The sequence below is a fragment of the Zingiber officinale genome, chromosome 2B (genome assembly GCF_018446385.1).
Source record: "Zingiber officinale cultivar Zhangliang chromosome 2B, Zo_v1.1, whole genome shotgun sequence".
NCBI lineage: Eukaryota > Viridiplantae > Streptophyta > Magnoliopsida > Zingiberales > Zingiberaceae > Zingiber > Zingiber officinale.
This window is the reverse complement of record NC_055989.1, coordinates 80,746,376-80,764,547: the sequence shown is the minus strand read 5'-3', so window position 1 is coordinate 80,764,547 and position 18,172 is coordinate 80,746,376. Positions and strand designations below refer to the sequence as shown.

The 18,172-nt window shown below is 37.3% G+C and overlaps 2 protein-coding genes across 2 annotated transcripts; one reads left to right on the top strand and one right to left on the bottom strand.

The window, feature by feature from the left end:
• Positions 1-9,533: 9,533 nt before the first annotated feature.
• Positions 9,534-12,442, bottom strand: LOC122046011 (thioredoxin-like protein Clot). The gene is made up of 2 exons (XM_042606481.1): positions 12,229-12,442; positions 9,534-9,934 (listed from the first exon to the last, which is right to left on the bottom strand). The coding sequence occupies exons 1-2, from the start codon at positions 12,374-12,376 to the stop codon at positions 9,603-9,605; spliced, it is 480 nt and encodes a 159-aa protein (XP_042462415.1). The 5' UTR covers positions 12,377-12,442; the 3' UTR covers positions 9,534-9,602.
• Positions 12,443-17,253: 4,811 nt separating this feature from the next.
• On the top strand, positions 17,254-17,655 carry LOC122048375 (suppressor protein SRP40-like). The gene has a single exon (XM_042609947.1). The coding sequence runs from the start codon at positions 17,254-17,256 to the stop codon at positions 17,653-17,655; it is 402 nt and encodes a 133-aa protein (XP_042465881.1).
• The last annotated feature ends 517 nt before the right edge of the window (positions 17,656-18,172 follow it).

The window sequence follows — 18,172 nt, the reverse complement described above, 5'->3', positions numbered from 1 at the left end:
TGACTTTTGGAGGTAGAAGCTTCTTCATCTTCATCCCTTCTTGATCCGGAGATGGAGGCTTTTTCATCCTCTTGTACATGAAACAAGGAATATGCTCTCTCCTTGCCCTTTTCATTGCACTCCATTGAAGATGAAGCTTCTTCTTCTTCCGATGTTGAGTATCTCTCAACCTTGGTGTCTTCCTCCTTTTGATCTTGCTCCAATGAGTTGCTCTCTTTAGATTTCTATTGGTTTAGTGTAGTAGAGGGTTCTTCATGAATCTTGGTCAATTTGCTCCACAATTCTTTTGCATCTTTAAATTCTCCAATTTTGCATAGAATTCTGTTTGACAATAAACTAACCAAGAATTTGATTATCTTGTCATTCATCTCGCACCTTTGGATTTGCTCTAGACTCCATTTGCTCTTCTTGAGGATCTTGTCTTTTGAATTTTTTGGAGCTTCGAAGCCTTCCATTAGAGCAAACCATTGCTCTATCTCCATCATAAGGAAATTTTCAATTCTTGATTTCCAAGAATCGAAACTTGTTGATATGAATGGTGGAGGCACCCTTGTGTCGAATCTGAGTCCATTTCGAAATTCCATCTTGAAGTTGAGTTCTTGATGAATTCTTTAACTTGATGAATTTTGCTCCAACTTCTTCACCCTCTAGCCTTTTTACCCCTTTCGACAATGATTCCGATAAATAACGATCTTGTTAGAGTTGTTTGATGCTAGACCGGGGGGGGGGGGCGCTTGTTGCTTGCTTCTTTGATGATGATATGCAACGAAAAATACTCAAGCAATGTTAACACTAGGATTTATTTGGTATCCACCTCAAAAAGAGGTGACTAATCCAAGGATTCGATCCTCACTCACTTATCCACTATGAAAACACTCCTTTACAGTAACTATCAAAGGCGGAGAAGTCTTGTACAAGCTCACACACAAAGATATACAAGAAGAACAAAATACAAGCTAATACAATATCAAATCTTACAAGATTTACACAGCAGAAACCTTAGCTTACTTTTCTTCTTACTTGAATACACCTTTTAACTTGCGTGGAAGTGCAACAACACTCCTCTTTAAGCCTCCAAGATTTGGTGTGAGCTCAGTGGAAAATAGATCGTGAAGATTGGGGAAGAAGCGCTCGAAGTCGTGTCGAAGAAATCACTCACAACAACTTTAAACCTGCGCAACGGTCATCTCCTAATCAATTGGCTGATCGATTGGGGAGACTGAATCGATCGGTTGATTGATTCAACCCTCTTCTGTGCTCTTTGGATGCTTTCTCGCGATCACGCGAGAAAACTGAGCCCAATCAATCGGCTAATCGATTAGCAACTTTCAATTGATCAATTGATCAATTCAAAAGCTCACTGTTCGTTCAGAAACTCTCTCAATCAGTTGACCAATAGATTGGGGAAGTTTTGATTGATTACCCAATCGATCACGACAATTTCTGTACCAAATCACGTCAACCAATTGATTGGATGATCGATTTACCTCCCCCACCTCCCCCAATCGATTGGTAAGCAGAAAAATGTGTGGAGCTTGAAACGAGCTTTGTTTCGCATCCGGGATCACCTCATTCCGATATCCGAGTCAAAAGTTATGACCTTCGGAAGTTTATTACGTCCGAACTTCCTAGTTCCATGCCAACTCCCTATTGGACTTACGACCGCTAAATGTTCAGTCAATTTTTGACCCATCTGGATTTTCTCTTTGCTAACTCCTCGTTGGACTTCTGATCACCAAGTGCGGTTCTCCTTGACCCACTTAGATTTATCATCTCGTGCCAAGTGTCCGGTCCTCCATGACCCACTTGGACTTCTTTCCACCAGATGTTCGGTTACCCTTGACTCATATGGATTTCCTTGTGCCAAGTATTCGGTCAATCCTTTGACCTACTTAGACTTCTCAATACCAGGTGTCCGGTCAATCTTGACCCATCTGAATTTTCACGTGCCTAGTTTCACTCACCAGGTCTCTCCATCTACCTAGCTTCACTCACTAGGACTTCCCATCTGCATAGCTTCACTCACCAGGACTTTCACATAGCTTCTCTCACTAGGGTTTTCACCTGACTTCACTCACCAGGATTTTCCCACTGCCCGACTTCACTCACCGGGACTTTTACCTACCTGGCTTCACTCACTAGGACTTTTACCTAGCTTCACTCACTAGCATTTTCCAACTGCCTAGTTTCACTCACTAGGTCTTTCACCTGCTTTCACTCACTAGGACTTTCAACTACCTAACCTCCAGTTAGGACTTTCTCAGTCAAGTATTCGGTCAACGCTTTGACCTACTTGACTTTTCTTCACATCTAACTGGTCAACCTTGACTAGATGAGAATTGTATCAACAATCTTCCCAAACGGGCGATTGCATCTGCAATCTTTATGTATTGTCAAACATTAAAGCCCAAACATCAAGAATTAAGCTTGAGCCAACTCAAGCTTAGTCAACCAGGTCAACCTTAACCTAGGGATATTGCATCAACAGTTAGTAGGAAAGGAGTATTCACAGAGAAAGAAAATTGACTATGATGAGATTTTCTCTCCAATGGTGAGACATACGTAGGGGTGTAATCGAGCCGAGCCGAACTCTTGAATGTTTGAGCTTGGCTCGTTTATAATAGAGTCGAGCTCGAGCTTTATTTAACGAATATATTCATGGCTCACGAGCTTAATAAATATAAATCATCAATTTAAATATTCATTAAAAACTAAATTATATATTTAGAGAAAATTATAATAATATTATTAAAATTTATAATTTTATTCTAATAAATAAATTTAATATATTTATCTATATTTTTTATAAGTAGAGTGTAGAATCTATAAATTTAATATCAAAACTATTTTTTTTTATTTAAAAGTTACTTAATGAGCTTAACGAACGTGTTCACGAACTAACGAGCCGAATATTGCGAAGCTTGAGCTTGGTTTGTTTATCTTAACGAGCCTCATTAAACGAGCTCAAACGAGCTTTTATCGAATCGAGCTTCGAATAGCTCGCGAGCGGCTTGGTTCATTTACACCCCGTCACATACGTCAATTATAGCGTTGTTGGTCTTGGTGGCATATCATGATTTACAGTTGGAGCAAATGGATGTGAAGACGATATTTCTTTATGAAAATTTGGAGGAGTAAATTTTATATCACAACTTGAAGGATTTAGTCAAACCGGACAAGAGTGATTGGTTTGCATGTTGAAGAAATCACTCTATGAATTAAAGCAATCTCTTAGGCAATGGTATAAGTGTTTTGATTCATACATAATTTTAAATGGTTATAGAAAATGTGAGTACGACTATTGCCTATATGTGAAGAGCCTAGAGGATGAATAACTGATTTTCCTATTACTATACATCGATTACATGTTAAGTGTTGCAAAGAAGAAGAAAGAGGTCGATAAATTGAAGGGGTTACTAGCAAGGAATTTGACATAAAGGACTTAGGCGAAGCCAAGAAAATTCGGGGGATGGAAATTTACGGGGATAGGATTGCAGGAAAATTATGGTTGTCTCAATGTAATTATATGGAGAATGTGCTAGATATGTTCAACATAAAGAATGCGAAGACAGTGAGCATACCTCTAGCGCATCATTTCAAGTTATTTAGTACACAATGTCCAAGGACATATGAGGAGATACAGGAGATGTTAAAGGTTCCATATGCTACTACAATTTGTTGTCTGGTGTATGTCATGATTTGTATGAAATCATATTTAGCGCAAGTAGTTAGTACGATAACCAAGTTTCTCTCCAATACTGGTCGACCTCATTGGGATGCAATGAAGTGGATTTTTACATACTTTAGCAATACAACTTATTATGACATATGTTCTATATACAATCGAAAGATACTTCAGTTTTAGGATATGTGGATGCAGACTGTGCAAGAAATCTATATAACAGGAGGTCTACTATAGGATACGTGTTCACTATAACTGGGGACCTATTTGTTAGAAGTCAATGATACAACCTATAATTGCATTATCGACTACGGAGTCAAGTACATGGTTGTAGCTGAAGCAACAAATGAAGCTTTGTGACTTATAGGGCTAATCGGAGAACTGGGGTTCAGTAAAATGAAGTCAAGTTATTGTGTGATAGTCAGAGTGTTATCTATTTGGCAAAGAATCATGTGTATCATGTGAGAATCAAACATATTGATGTAAGATATTACAAGATCAGAGAGTTAATTACTTCCGAGGAAATTAAACTTGAGAAGATCCACACTATAGGCAATGTTGCATATATGTTGATAAAGTCAATGACCACAGAGAATTTGATCTTTATTTCTAGATGCTAGAGGAAAAAAGTCCAGACCTAGAGATCCAGTTGGGATTTTGTTCAGATACTCATGTTCTTCAAAGGGGTGAATATTTGTTATGGTGAAGATTATTGGCAGACGACTCATATATGAGTGAAGGTCAATGTGAGGGACATCACAAATGAAAAAATAAGTTTATTACAATTTTCCGTAATAAAATTTTGTTATAATTTTTCATAACATAATTATGTTACGATTTATCAAGTTTGTTTTGATATGTTAGGGTTTGTGTATATTTATACGGATCATTGGTTTTGTAGAGATAATTCTAATAAAGCTTCTGTCATTTTATAAAGTAGGCACGCCGTCGAATTATGATAAGTTTTCTCTCTCTTCTTTTTTCTCATGTGTATTCTTTCTTGTGCTTCTTTGTCTCATTGCTCCGTGTGATCTCTTCTTCTACGTTAGAGGTTGAGAGGTGTTATCCTCTTTGCACAACAAAGCTCTTAGTGCTTGTGGGTGAGGTTAAGCCTTTGAATGACAAGGGCAATATATAGACTATGGATGAAGTCCTGCAGACTTCATCCGCGACAATAGTTAAGGCGAATCCAAGTGCCTCGAACGATTCAATATATTTATTATTATTATTATTATTATTATTATTTTACTCCAGGGTTAAGACAATTGGATTTTATTTTTAGAGTTTAGGAGTTGGGCTATAGTGTTATGCTAAAAAAAATTAAAATTAAAAAAAAAAAAAAGAAATAGGTGCACACAGGATATTTAGTTAGGTTGTCTAATAGTATTTTTTTTATTATTTATTCTTTTTTTTTTAACTCCGAGGGTAAGCCATTAGATTTTAATTACATTTAGGATTTAACATCATGTTATAATGTTTAAACTAAAAAAAAATAAAACTAAATTTTAGGTGCTAGTATAGTATATATATATATTTAGGGGTTAGGATTTGGGGAAATATTAAATTTTAAAAAATAAAATTAAAATTGAATTGAGGCACCTAAATTTTGATCCAGACACTTCCATTCACTATGGCAGAGACGAGTCTCTAGCATAACTTACCTCTATACATGATACGAGTTATGATAAGTGGACCCTTTATAGGAGAAAGAAAGGGGATGACAGGGATGAGGAAGGCTGGAAAGGGCAAGATGAGGGGTCGCCTAGAAAAGGTCTAACCCGATAAGGGCGTCACTACACATATGACAAACAGAGATCGGTTGAACTTAATAAATCGACCGAGCATATAAGTTCGGCAGGCAAAGGCCAACCGATGGAGGGTCGATCGGGCGAGAAGGTTTATATACGCATGACCGATTAACTTCAACCGATAGGGCATGGTCGGCCGAGCTCCATAGACCGGCCGAACACAGTAGATCTGCGGAGCATATAAGGCTGGCAAGCAGAACCCGACCAAATATAAAAGACCAATCGGGTATGAATGGTCGGTCGAGCATAAAGGATCAACCTGGCATAAAGAAAGTTTAATTTTAGGCAGTCTGAGGCATGGTAGGGTCACTTGAGCATATGAGTTTGGTAAGCAAAAATCGATCGGACACAAGTACTCGGTCGGGCATAAATAACCGTCCGAGCATAGAGAATCAGTTGAGTGCAGAAGTTCTTAACCTTGCGCATAACAGACAAGGATCGGGCGAACGTATCAGACCGACCAAAGACCGGCCGAGTATAGGATACCGATCGGACATAACAACACTTAGCATCAAAGTTGTCTTGAAGGCCTATATACACCCGACCGGTTGGTCTCGATCGATAAAATAGGACCGATCGTCGATCGAGCTTAACAGACCAGTTAAACACAAAGGTAGTTAGTAGCATGCGACTAACCAGAGGAAGGGTTAGCGGGCAATGGTGTTTTTACACACCCAACTGGTTAATCTCGGTCGACAAGGTGTGATCGTCCGGGCTCAATAGACCGGCTGAATATGAAAAGTAGACTGAACATAAAGGTCTTCAACCTTACACGGTTTCTGGTATATTTTAGTAAAGTCCCGATCGAGTATGAATAATCAATCGAGTATAGAATACCGATCGAGACTAGTATAACAAAAGATATTCCTCATATATACAGAATGGGCTTTTGTGACTAACCAGGTATATGTAACAGGTGAACCATAACAATATGTAATCATATGACAGCTTAATTAGTTTGGCGGCAAATAACTTCTAGAAGTCTCTACAGGTATGCTAAACGACAAAGAAGGTACATCTGGGGTAAGAAAAAGATTCCTTAAATTATTGTTGCAGTTCTGGTTTACGTCATCTCTTAACAAACCTTAACAAATCGGGGTCCACCTCATGACTGTGGAGGTTAGATGAGGTGAAATAAAAAGGAGAATCCTCTCCACTGGCAAGATACGCAAATATACATATTGCATCCAAATTAAACCCTAATTCTCATACTTCTTTTTCTTCTCGTCGGAGACTAACTTGAGTGTCGGAGGGCCTAGCCAGGGATTCTCACCTCGGTCTTAGATCACTAACGCTTTGTCGGCTGGTCTCATCGTGTGCAGGAAGATGAGATCATCTCATCTATTGGATTGCCGAGCTTTGATCGGTCCACGGAGTCACCTCACTGGAATTCCTTTTTGCAAAGTATTATTCATAGATCCACTTTGGTCTTCTCGGATCTATTGTTCTGCATTTAAGTGTTTGGGAGATTCGATGTGGTTTTCTCGGGCTCTTCCGCGTTCGTCGACATCAGAGTCACTATTAGCCACCACTCGTCGTCGCCCAGTGCTTCATCTCGCGAGCTCTCAGACAGGATCAATACATATAAAGAGTGAGCTACTCTACTACGGATTATATGTCGCATGTGCGCTACAGTGATTCGGGCGTTTGGATTCAATTTTTTCTTAAAGATGAACATTATGTCTCGTGAATATTTAAAATTTTTAACTCAAAAGGGAAGTCTGAGCCCTAGAGGAAAAATCTTATTAGCTGAAATTCATTATAACTCAACCCCTAAATGCTTAGAACATTCACATCAGATACCCTATTTAAAGATTTTACCCTAAATTTTAGTTAAGATAGCCAAAATTTTTTTGCATCAGCTACCTTATTCATTCCTTAAATTATGCATTTATAAACAACACTTCTCTAAATTTAGATAATAGATTATATTTCCTAAACATTATAGAAGAGAGAAGAAATAGAAAAGTTGATATATGGTGTATTGAAAAGTGAATATTCAAATTTAATTAATTTTTTTACCTTAAATTATATATTTTAAATAGAGAAACTGATATAGATGATCTAAAATTTTAAACCCTAAATATATATAATATAATATATTTTATAAATATTTAAAACTTTTAATCTTGAGTGAAGCTAGAGAGAAAATTAATATTTTATGATTTAATTTTTTTCAATTATTCTATTTTATCACCGTCCAAATAAATAATTTAATTATTATTATTATTTTTTAAATTGATCACTTTCAAAATTAAAATTAATTAAAGTAAATTGGTCACACACATCTTCTTGATGGCTGTTTGTAAGATTTCGTACGGTATCAAATCTCAACCATCAATGATAGTCTTTATCCATTAATTTTATTTTTTAAATAATTTAGATATTCAATTTTTGACTGATCTAAAGATAGGTGGTCGATCGACTCGATCCGACTCAATATTATAAAAAAAAAATTCACGGCCCGCTCTTTACGAAGTAGTCGTGAAGAACATCTATCCAATTATGAGGAAATCGAACACGAAAAATGAAAAGATACAACTCTTTACATAGATGCGTAATGATTAAAATATGAAATATTATCATATAAAATTTTGAAATTAAAATTTGATAAGTTTAAACGTGTCTTTTTTCATATTTTAACTATTTATATTAATATTTAATAATTATTTATGATTTATCTCCTTATATTAATTTAGAAATAAATTGACTGAGACATTAAAAACGAATGACTCAAGAATGAGTTGCTATGCAGATTTGTGTTAATAATCTTTATTTTAATCCCAATAATCTTTACTTAAGAAAGTCTTTTTAGGCCTAACAGGTCTTAATTTCCATGTATATTAATATTTTCTTGATTTTAAAGAGAAAAACAAAAGATTTTTGATTGAGCACAAAGAAATAATTTAAATTCTCAATAAAAAAAGATATCTAAAACAATATTGTTTTTTAAAGAACTATACCGCACGACACTTTTTAAGATTTTAATGATTTATATAAAATGAGAATAAGCTATTAAGTGTAAAATTGATAAATTTTTAGCCCATCCAATTATTTTATTAAATTATTTTGACTAAGTATTTTATGAAATAACTGAATAAACTAAAATTACAATAGAAATAATTAATGTCTTAGCGTACATGATAAACATATTAATATACCGTTTCAGTAGATTGACTGAAAAAATAATATTTTTAATCTCGTAATTTGCTTTATTCTGCTATTTTATTTGGCTTAATCTTATCTAATTTTTTTTATCGATATAACATTACCGCCTCTTTATTTTTTTTTTCATTTATATTAATTAATTAACTGATGGACTCGTGTTGCATAAGTATAATTAATCCAAAAATCCTATATAATTAATTAGCTCAGGTTGCAATTAATCATTAAATTATTCAATTAAAAGTGCTAATCTTAACCCAAAAACAGAATGTATTCTTCAATATACTAGAAAAAACATTGAAACAACTAGATATATATTTTTTTAAATAAACTATTTGTTTAGTGTTAAACTCACAAATTGAATCAAAATTTAGTGTTTATTGCGATTTCAATCCGTTGATAAATAATACAAATATTTTTATTTAACCAAATTTTGTTTGAAAAAATATTATATTAAACATAATCAGAAACATCGAAAATCATATATATTTCGAATCCTACCAAACTATTATTTTATTTTATTATTTTAATTGACATTATATATTCAATTTATTAATTTAATATTATTAAATTGACCGTATTCATCTGTTAACTGATGAAAAGCTGAGAAGACCCAGAGCTAAATTATAATCTCCTCAAACCAAATGTTGATGGAATATAATTAATCATCCCAACATAAAACCAAAGTTTTAGCACGCATATCGATTTTAATCCAGCAATGAATACCAACACGCAGAATGTTTAAACTAAAATTTCATCTAATGAGCTGGTTCATATTACAATTAGCCAATAGTCGCAATCCAATTCAGAATTGAAAACCAAAAAAGTGGCAATCCAATTCAGAATTAACATCCAATTAACTCACTCAGAAATCAACCTGAAAGGGAATAGAAAAACCTCCAATTCATACCGAACATGATCAAAGTCTGATTAACAAAATAAGAAAATTAAAATAGTTTTGCAACACTCCCCTTCTCCAGGGTGAATGCTACGTTATTCAGAAGGAAAGTTTGGGTGTTACACTCGCAACATCTATTACAGAGTTCATTAATCTTCGCCTCAACATGAGCCTCATAATCCTCCAGGCGTCCAGCTATTGCATCCTTCTCCCAGCGAATGAGCGTGGGCACACCCTTGAGCTTGAATCGAGGGTCCACCCTCCATGGATGACTGGGGTTTCTCCATGTAGGTCTATCTCCAACATATGCTCTCAGAAGTCCCACATTGCTGCTTGATGCTTCCAGCTTTTTGTATATTACAGGCTCGGCAACATTGCAATCTGCAAATTGCAAGTCACTCACAATGCAGCAACAATTTTGCAAAAATAAACTTGATTAACCAAAGGTATTCCTTGTGGCAAAAGGTGATACGTTCACCCCATGCGCCCCTCCACACCCGCCCCAAGGCATTAGGAAGGGAGGTAAATCACGGTGACAATCTATCACCCGAGTACCAACTCGGATATGCCCATGGGGGCACCAAAGGTATTCCTTGTGAAGTTTATGTTGGTGGATCAATATACAAAGAATGAGTATCTTACCTAAGCAAGAAAAAACCTGGCAATAGTGTGAATTAGATTCATATTGTGCATTGTAAGAGCATATGAATCTATTAAGATTCACTGTAGAAAAATCTCCAAGAACTACAGACATCATATTGTGCATTTTTCTATGAACCTATTAGGATTCAGGTTATTAATTCGACGACAACAACAACAATACATTGAGTTAACTGCATGAGAGGAAGTGAAGCAACTGAGTAGAAAGCTTCATCAATTGCACTAATGACATCAAAATGATCAGACGTAGACCAAACAATAAATGCAGTGGTTCTTGAAGACACAAAATTGGCTCTTAGAGATTTCAGGTGAACCAAACAAGGATGTCGTCAAGATGGATTCAGACAAAGAAAGAGACTAGTAGTCATTTTGCATAATCCTCCAAATAATTCAGTACAAAAAAGCAAAAGTGAAAAAGCAACAAAATTTGGGAAAATACTATGTCACTTTATGCACAATTGAGATAACTTGCAATTGGAGAATAAGTTGGTAGTAGTCAGCTGTTGATTCACTTTCAAGCATAGAAAATCTCCAATAGGAAGGAAAATGATGGCAGACATAAGTGACATTAGGAAGATGATCAGTGCAAGCCCTTGATTTTTTATTTTAAAAAGACCAGAATAGGGAAAAACTGCACATATGGTGCAGAGTGGTTACAGACCCTGTTAAGCAAACATGCCACAGCTTCTACCACCACGGACTATGGCAGTGGTGAACCTTGTTATTGTTGCTTTTCCATGCAACAATTGCAACAACAAGCTGTGGGTCACGGTTGGCTACATGGAATCTTGTTTCATCAGTGCACTTTATGTAATAATGTTAGTAATATACAGACATCAAAAATTATTTTTAATTAAAATAAAGTATAGCTCTCCTTCACCCTGCACACCTTTTACTTGCTTACTATATAATTTATTGATTGATTTTGAACATATACATACCACATTAACATGCTTTCTCTCATTATACCATCTATTGCTGTGACACTATATCTTCTCTAACACTAATATCCTAAACTTTAAAATATGAACGCATTAAGCGTCTATGCATAAAATCATCTAGAAAGATTAGCAGTCGCGTTAGGCTTGGCATTCAGCGATGAAGTACAGAACACAATTGGTCATCTCGAATAATTTTATTTTGTATGATCTTGTGAGATTGAATCTAGTGAAACTTGTGCTAGTTTCTCAATAGAGCCAAGATACCCCTATATATGTCTCTCTATTTTCATAACCTCATGTTTGCTGCTTCTAGATCAATTGCTACAGCTAAGTAGATAATCAAGGATAGTTACCTCTATCACGAGGTTTAGTAGAATTTACAGGTTTAGCTTCCAAATTTCTTTATAAAGATACATTGATCTAGTAGCCTATACCATTTCGCTTCGATCAGTGTTGGAGAGCAGATGGATATAATTCCCCAAAACCTTTCATATGATCATGGATAAGGGTGGTTTTATAAACTTGCGTGGATCAATTTTACTATCAGAAGCTGATGGCAGATCATGAAAAGAAACACGATCATCAAACGAAAGGCTTACAATCTATCATCTCATAAATTCGCACCGAAAACACATAGATCCAACGCGCAAGCAATCATGCCACTTAAGTGCCGTAACGAAGCCCTAAAAATCATTTTTACTGCATTTCTAAAAGTAAGGAACGTGAGGCCGATTTCGACATCTCAGCGAGCAGTTCGCAATCGGATCACGTTTTTATGTTTCTGATTCAGTTCATACAAAATCGCACTAGATAAGAGAGAATATTATAAACAAAACGTACACAATCTATCAATTTACAGTTTGCACCAAGCACATAGATTCAACGAAAAAACAATCTCGACATGTAAATACCATATCGAACCCCCGATAAACGATTTTTCCCAGTATTTCTTAAAAAAATATGAACGTGGGCAGTTATCAATCGGATAAGTATCACTTTTTTTGCTCCTGATTCAGTTCATAACAAATCGCAGCAAAGAAGAGTGATGAGAGAAGACGGGTATAGAACACAAACCAGGGCACCAGCTAAGCTTGGTCGATGGGTCTTTGTCGGCCAAGAAGAGTAGAAACTTGAGCGCCGGTTGGGAGGTTTTCGCACCCTGGAATCCCTCGAAAACTCGATCGAAATCGGAGAGGGTAGCGTCCAAGATTTCGAGCGGCATCGATTCACGAAACTGATTCTTCCCCAAAAAACGGTGTGGAACTTCGAGAAGGCGATGAATGATGACGATATAAATAGAAGAAGCAACTAGATGTACTCGAGAAGGGAAGGGCAATTACGTCCATAAAAATCACGAATTGTTTGGGATGTGACATCATAAAATAATGAGTTTTGATACATCAAAAAAAAAAAAAAAAAAAATCTCAAACAAAATTTTTAAGGATAGACATAGAAATGATGACATTTCATTTTTTATAAGTCCTATCATTTTTATGCGTTTGGTTCAAATCATCATGTATAACCTTAGTTATGGGGAATAAAACATAACTAAATGTTATTGGTATTTTTTTACTTTTTTATGTGTTTTTTTATTTTTTAATGTTTTTATATTTTTTATATTATTTATATTTATATTTTTTATTTTTTTACATTTTTTTAATTTTAATTTTTATTTATTTATTTTATTTTTAATTTTAAATTTTTTTAAATTTTTATAAATTTTTTATTTTAAAAAAAAAATAATTTTTTTAAAATTTTTATTTTTTAAAATTTTAAATTATTTATTTTAAAAAAATTTTAAATTTTTAAATTTTTTTAAACATTTTTTTTAAAATATTTTTTTATATTTTTTCATGATTTTTCTTATCGGAGGGTATTTTTGGTAAAAAAAATTCGTTAACCCCGGAATCAAGAAAAACTTTAGTTTTCTGAGGTTTTCCGATTCCGGGCTACATGACCCTTTTACTGACGTGTCGGGCATGGAACATTACTCGGGAATCATCGAATACCTAAACCAAACAAAATTTTTGTTGATAACCTTGGATGGATAACCAATATTATCAAGAATAACCTCGAACTAAATGCATCCTAAGAATTTTTCTTAAGATTTTTCCTTAAGAATATTATTTCTCTAAAATAATAGCATGCCTAACTTACTCGAATAAATTTTAAATTAATTTTTAACGGATTAAAATGTATTGTTGGGTGTTTGTAAAAGGACGCTGTGCTAAAATAAGCACCTCGTGATTTAGCCTTTTCGGAAAGTGCAGTCATCTTGACTTCGTTATGCTCCAAAAATGTGCTTATTTCATAAATTGATTTGCGGGAATGAGGAATGATACGATGAATAAGATGGAATCCTCTTAATCAGATCGAAGTTAAAAAGTTCAGTTGATATAATAGTCCAGATTAAAAAGGAGTCAATATTCAGAGTTAATATTGTTGTATGTCTTGATTGAGCAGTCTAGCCGATCGGATTATTGGTATGATCGGATCCCAAATCTCTCAGAGTCGACGAAACCACAAGTCGTATCAGCACTATTCGAAACTAAGTCAAAGTTTCTCATTGAGACACACCACTCTTGTATAGAGGACGAGTACATATCGAGTCCTTAAGAGTGACATCCATCCTGTATCCGACTCGATCACGTCTGCAAACAAGAGTCGGTCGAGCTACCAAGGGTACTCGATCCGCCATATTAGGGGTCCATCAACCCTATAGTTTAATATTTCCATTTGGTGTTTTGTGCGACAGTTGTCAAAGGAATAAAGGAATATTTCTTATGCAGTTTTTAGGAGAGAAGCTTCTACTCTACAAATCACAGAGATGATAGACCCATTTCTAGAAAGAATGTCAAAATGTCAGAAGGGTCGATCTGTTTTTGGCAATGCTTCGAGATTCGTACGGAGAGTACAATTAACACTATGAAAGAGAGTTTCCATCTATAGACGCATATACGTAAACATATCATCACACAACCTAAGGCACTCGATTCCATGACTCATTTTGCTACTATTCACTACATTTTTCTCTCAGACACATGTTTGATTTAAGCGTCGGAGTACCTGCACCAAGAACGCCTCCCTGGCCCAGTTGCTAACGTTTTTTCCCCTCCATTCTCTGTTTTTGATCTGCATGGCGTCGTCAATTCACAACGTGGAGTCTTTTCATGGTCACAATCAAGCCACATTAGAGCCACGTGCCCGATGTTTCGTCTCCCTTGATTTCAAATAGAATCAAGTTTGACACCGTCTATAGAAATCTTCACCTGAATATGAAATGTGGAGATGGAAGAGACTAGACGACTCACTATCGTTATTTTGTCTCAAGAAGACTTATAGCTACTAATAGCCGCCCGAGTACTAAGATTGGTACAATAGCAACAAGCAGCAGAAGCTGGGTGCCCTTTGTCGAATGACCTAGCTACATCAATGATGGACCCTCACATCGAGTGAGGGACCCGAGGGGAAGGGCAGACTGAGCTCCAACCAATTCCTCCTCCTACGACTGGCTTCATGCAAGCACCTACACAGCCAATTAGCTTGCCGCCTGTGCTGCCTGCCATGGTTGCGTATCACAGAGTATTGTTCCATATGCCATTTGAGGATATGGGTCGAGCGGAAATGCCCCAAGTATCATCCTCTAGAGATGCACCCACTTGGGATCTTTGAAGGGGGAAAACCCCGATGGCAAGTAGCTCCTCGAGCGAATAAGTATGTTATTCTCCTAAGAAATTTTACAGGACAAACTGTCGAATCATTTCTGACCATTGACAATTGACGTGTATAGAGGAGCGATTGAACCAAAAAACCATCTGTTTAAATTTGAAAATGTAATAATCCTTCATCAATACATGGATGACATCAAGTGTCAAGTGTTCCTTACCACACTCTCTGGCTCAACACAAAGATGACTCAACTGATTGCCTGCCAAGTCTATTTGTTGTTTCAAGGATTTTCGCAAACCATTTCTTCATAATTTCGCCAACAGCAGACAATACTACAGACTACGTTGAGTCTATTTTCCTTTAAATAGGGGCTTAAGGAGACGTTGAGTGCTTACATCAAAAGATTTAACCAGGTGGTTATGGACATTCTTTTGGCCACCCTGAGTGAGTGTCTTCTCCCCAGGGTTTGCAAATAGAAACTTTTCTTTATCCTTGATTAAGAATTAATCCAAGGACTTCGACCATGCAACCAAGTACATTAATATGAAAGAGACCCAATCTAGTCGCTCTCAGTCATTCCTAGAGAGAGAAACTCTCCCTTCTCTCTAGAATTTCTAGAGAGAAGTTGATTGGAGATTGGCGATCTACCGGAGTCCCTCTCCGGCGACCGGTCTGAGTGTTCTCGTTCCATTTTCCCCCCCCCCCCCCCCCTAGCTTCTTCCTCCTCCTTTCTCTCTTTTCCATCTCCGGTACAAGGTGGAGGTTCCTTCCGTCGGATTCTTTCCCTCTCCTTGTTCCTCTCTTCTTGGTTCTTCTTTCTAGTTTTGTTGGCCTTTTTGGGTTCTTCAGCCACCGATCAAAGGGGTTGTTGGTTTCTAGAGCAGCACCATTTCCCGGCGGTGAATTCCGTTTGCATGCAAACCATCTCCGGCCAAGATTTCACAAAAAAGGAAAGTGTTCAATGCCAACCATTTTCATTAATTAGCATTCAATGCATTAATTAATTTCCAAATATTTCCCCATTGAATTGGCAAATCTTAGACGGTGGCAGTTGTTTCCATTGTTTGGCAATTCCTTAAACGGTGGATTTGTTTTCTTTGATTGGCAATTCATTACTCGGTGGATTTTGTTTGCAAGCTAAATCCTTATTCGGTGGCTTCTTTGAAGAGTGCTTAGGTGTCAATTTTCCACCATGGGGAAAAAAAGGGCTCAAATATTCCTCTTTAAGTCAAGCCCGTAGATTGCAATTGGATTCATATGAAGAGCAACGGTTCACAAATGATTTTTATGAAGTGGACAAGGAGCATGAGGTGGACTCTCTAATTGATGAGGTGGATCAATCTATGAAGGATGCTTTTGTTGATCACGCTTCCAATACCAAAAGTGGTGCTGAGGTGGATGAAAAAGGAAGCAATGTGGAGGAGGTTGCTGGTGAGACCACCAACGTGCAAAATGGTGCTGAGGTGGATGAACAAGTAAGCAATGTGAAGGAGGTTGCTGGTGTGACCGCCAACGTGAAGGAGGTTGCGCCAGCGGAGGGAGTGATGCTGAATCCAGTACCGGCGGCCAGAGATAGTGATACTCAGAAGGATGGGTTGCCGGAGGTTGTTCCACCTACCCAACCAGCACAGGAGGCGCAAAAGAAGAAGACTTGGGCAAGTTTATTCAGAAACAATCGGAAGCCAACATCTGGTGTGTCTCTGCAGCAATATGAAGCTAAAGGTGAGAGGCTAGCTATTGATTTTGATGATATTGATGACATTGAAGACTCCCTGGGCTTTTGTCTAGTCGGTTGTTTCATGGGACAACATCCAAGGAGAAATGGAGTCTATGCGGTAGCCAACTAGTGGGGGTTCACTATAAATTCTTTATGCATAAAAGTGGATGGGTGGTCTACAGTTTTGATACAAAAGAGGATCGCGATAGGGTCTTGTAGGGAGGGCCTTACTTTGCTTTTGGAGTTCACATCTTTCTGAAGCTTATGCCAAGGTGTTTTCTCTTCCATGAGGATGATCGACTTGTTCCTGCTTGGATACAAATCCATGGTTTACCATCTGATTGTTGGTCACAGAAGGTCTTGAGCATGATTGGTTCGGAGATAGGGAAGCCTTTATACACGGATAGCTTGACACGATCAAGGGAGCGGCTGGAGTATGCTTGTCTTTTGGTGGAGGTTCCGGTCATTGGGGATAGAATTTATGAGGTTCCTATCACATTACCTACCAGAGTGCAGCTTGATCTCAGAATCGTCTATGAAATGGTGCCCGAATACTGTGAGACTTGTAAGAAAATTGGTCACCAAAAAGAAGACTGTGGCGGTCCGTCTCGTGCAGGGAGGGCAAGATCTAAATCAGCAGGTCACTGGGGGAGAAGGAGATCAAAACCGAGATCCAGAAGTCGGGCATGGCGACCAAGACAACAACCGTAAAATATGGAGGATCCAGTGGCACAGAATGATTTAGCAATTGTGGTGGTGACTAGTTCTCAGCCTGTGGCAGTTATACATCCCTTAGATCGTGATGAGTTGGATGCACAAAATACACAACATGAGGAGGCGGCGAATGCCGAGAAGTTGTCTACTATACCGGAGGTTTCAAGTAGCAAGGAGGCCTCTTCTTCTTCAGCGAATCATCGGTCTCAAACAGATAGTGGTGGTGCAAATCGATCCTTGATGCCATCCTCTTCGACACCATCATCTTCAGCAACATCATCCACAGCTGCATCCGTAACATTGGGATCGACTTCTTCAACATCATCTCTGGTTAATTCTGTGAGACATAAAGGGAAGAGCAAGGAAGTGACTGGAAGTATAGTGCCCCTACAAAGTGGATGACAACTAGGGTCCGAGCAGCCCGAGCGGATGGTGTCAAATGAAGGTAGCGACATGGAACATTAGGGGCTTCCACAAGCCCCTAAAACATGGGGGAGTGCAGCACCTCCTCAGGTATAAAGACATCCAAGTACTCGCTCTATTGGAGACGAAGCTGAAAGAGGAATCTCTAGCTCCAATAATGCAACGACGTTTCATAGGTATGGGGTGTGCGCATAATTTTAATATGTCTAACAATGGTCGTATTTTACTTCTTTGGGATTTACAAAAGGTAGACATGGAGGTTCTTAAGACAACGGATCAGATCATTCACTGTCGAATCAAATGCAACATATCGAGAAGGAGTTTCTTGGTGACGATGGTTTATGGACTGCATTCAATTGCCACTCGGACACCGCTATGGGAGACACTAGAGGAACTTGGTGCCGCTATTTCTGAACCTTGGATGGTAATGGGGGATTTCAATTCTATATTATCTATACAGGACAAGAAAGGAGGCTCACAGGTTACCAACCATGAA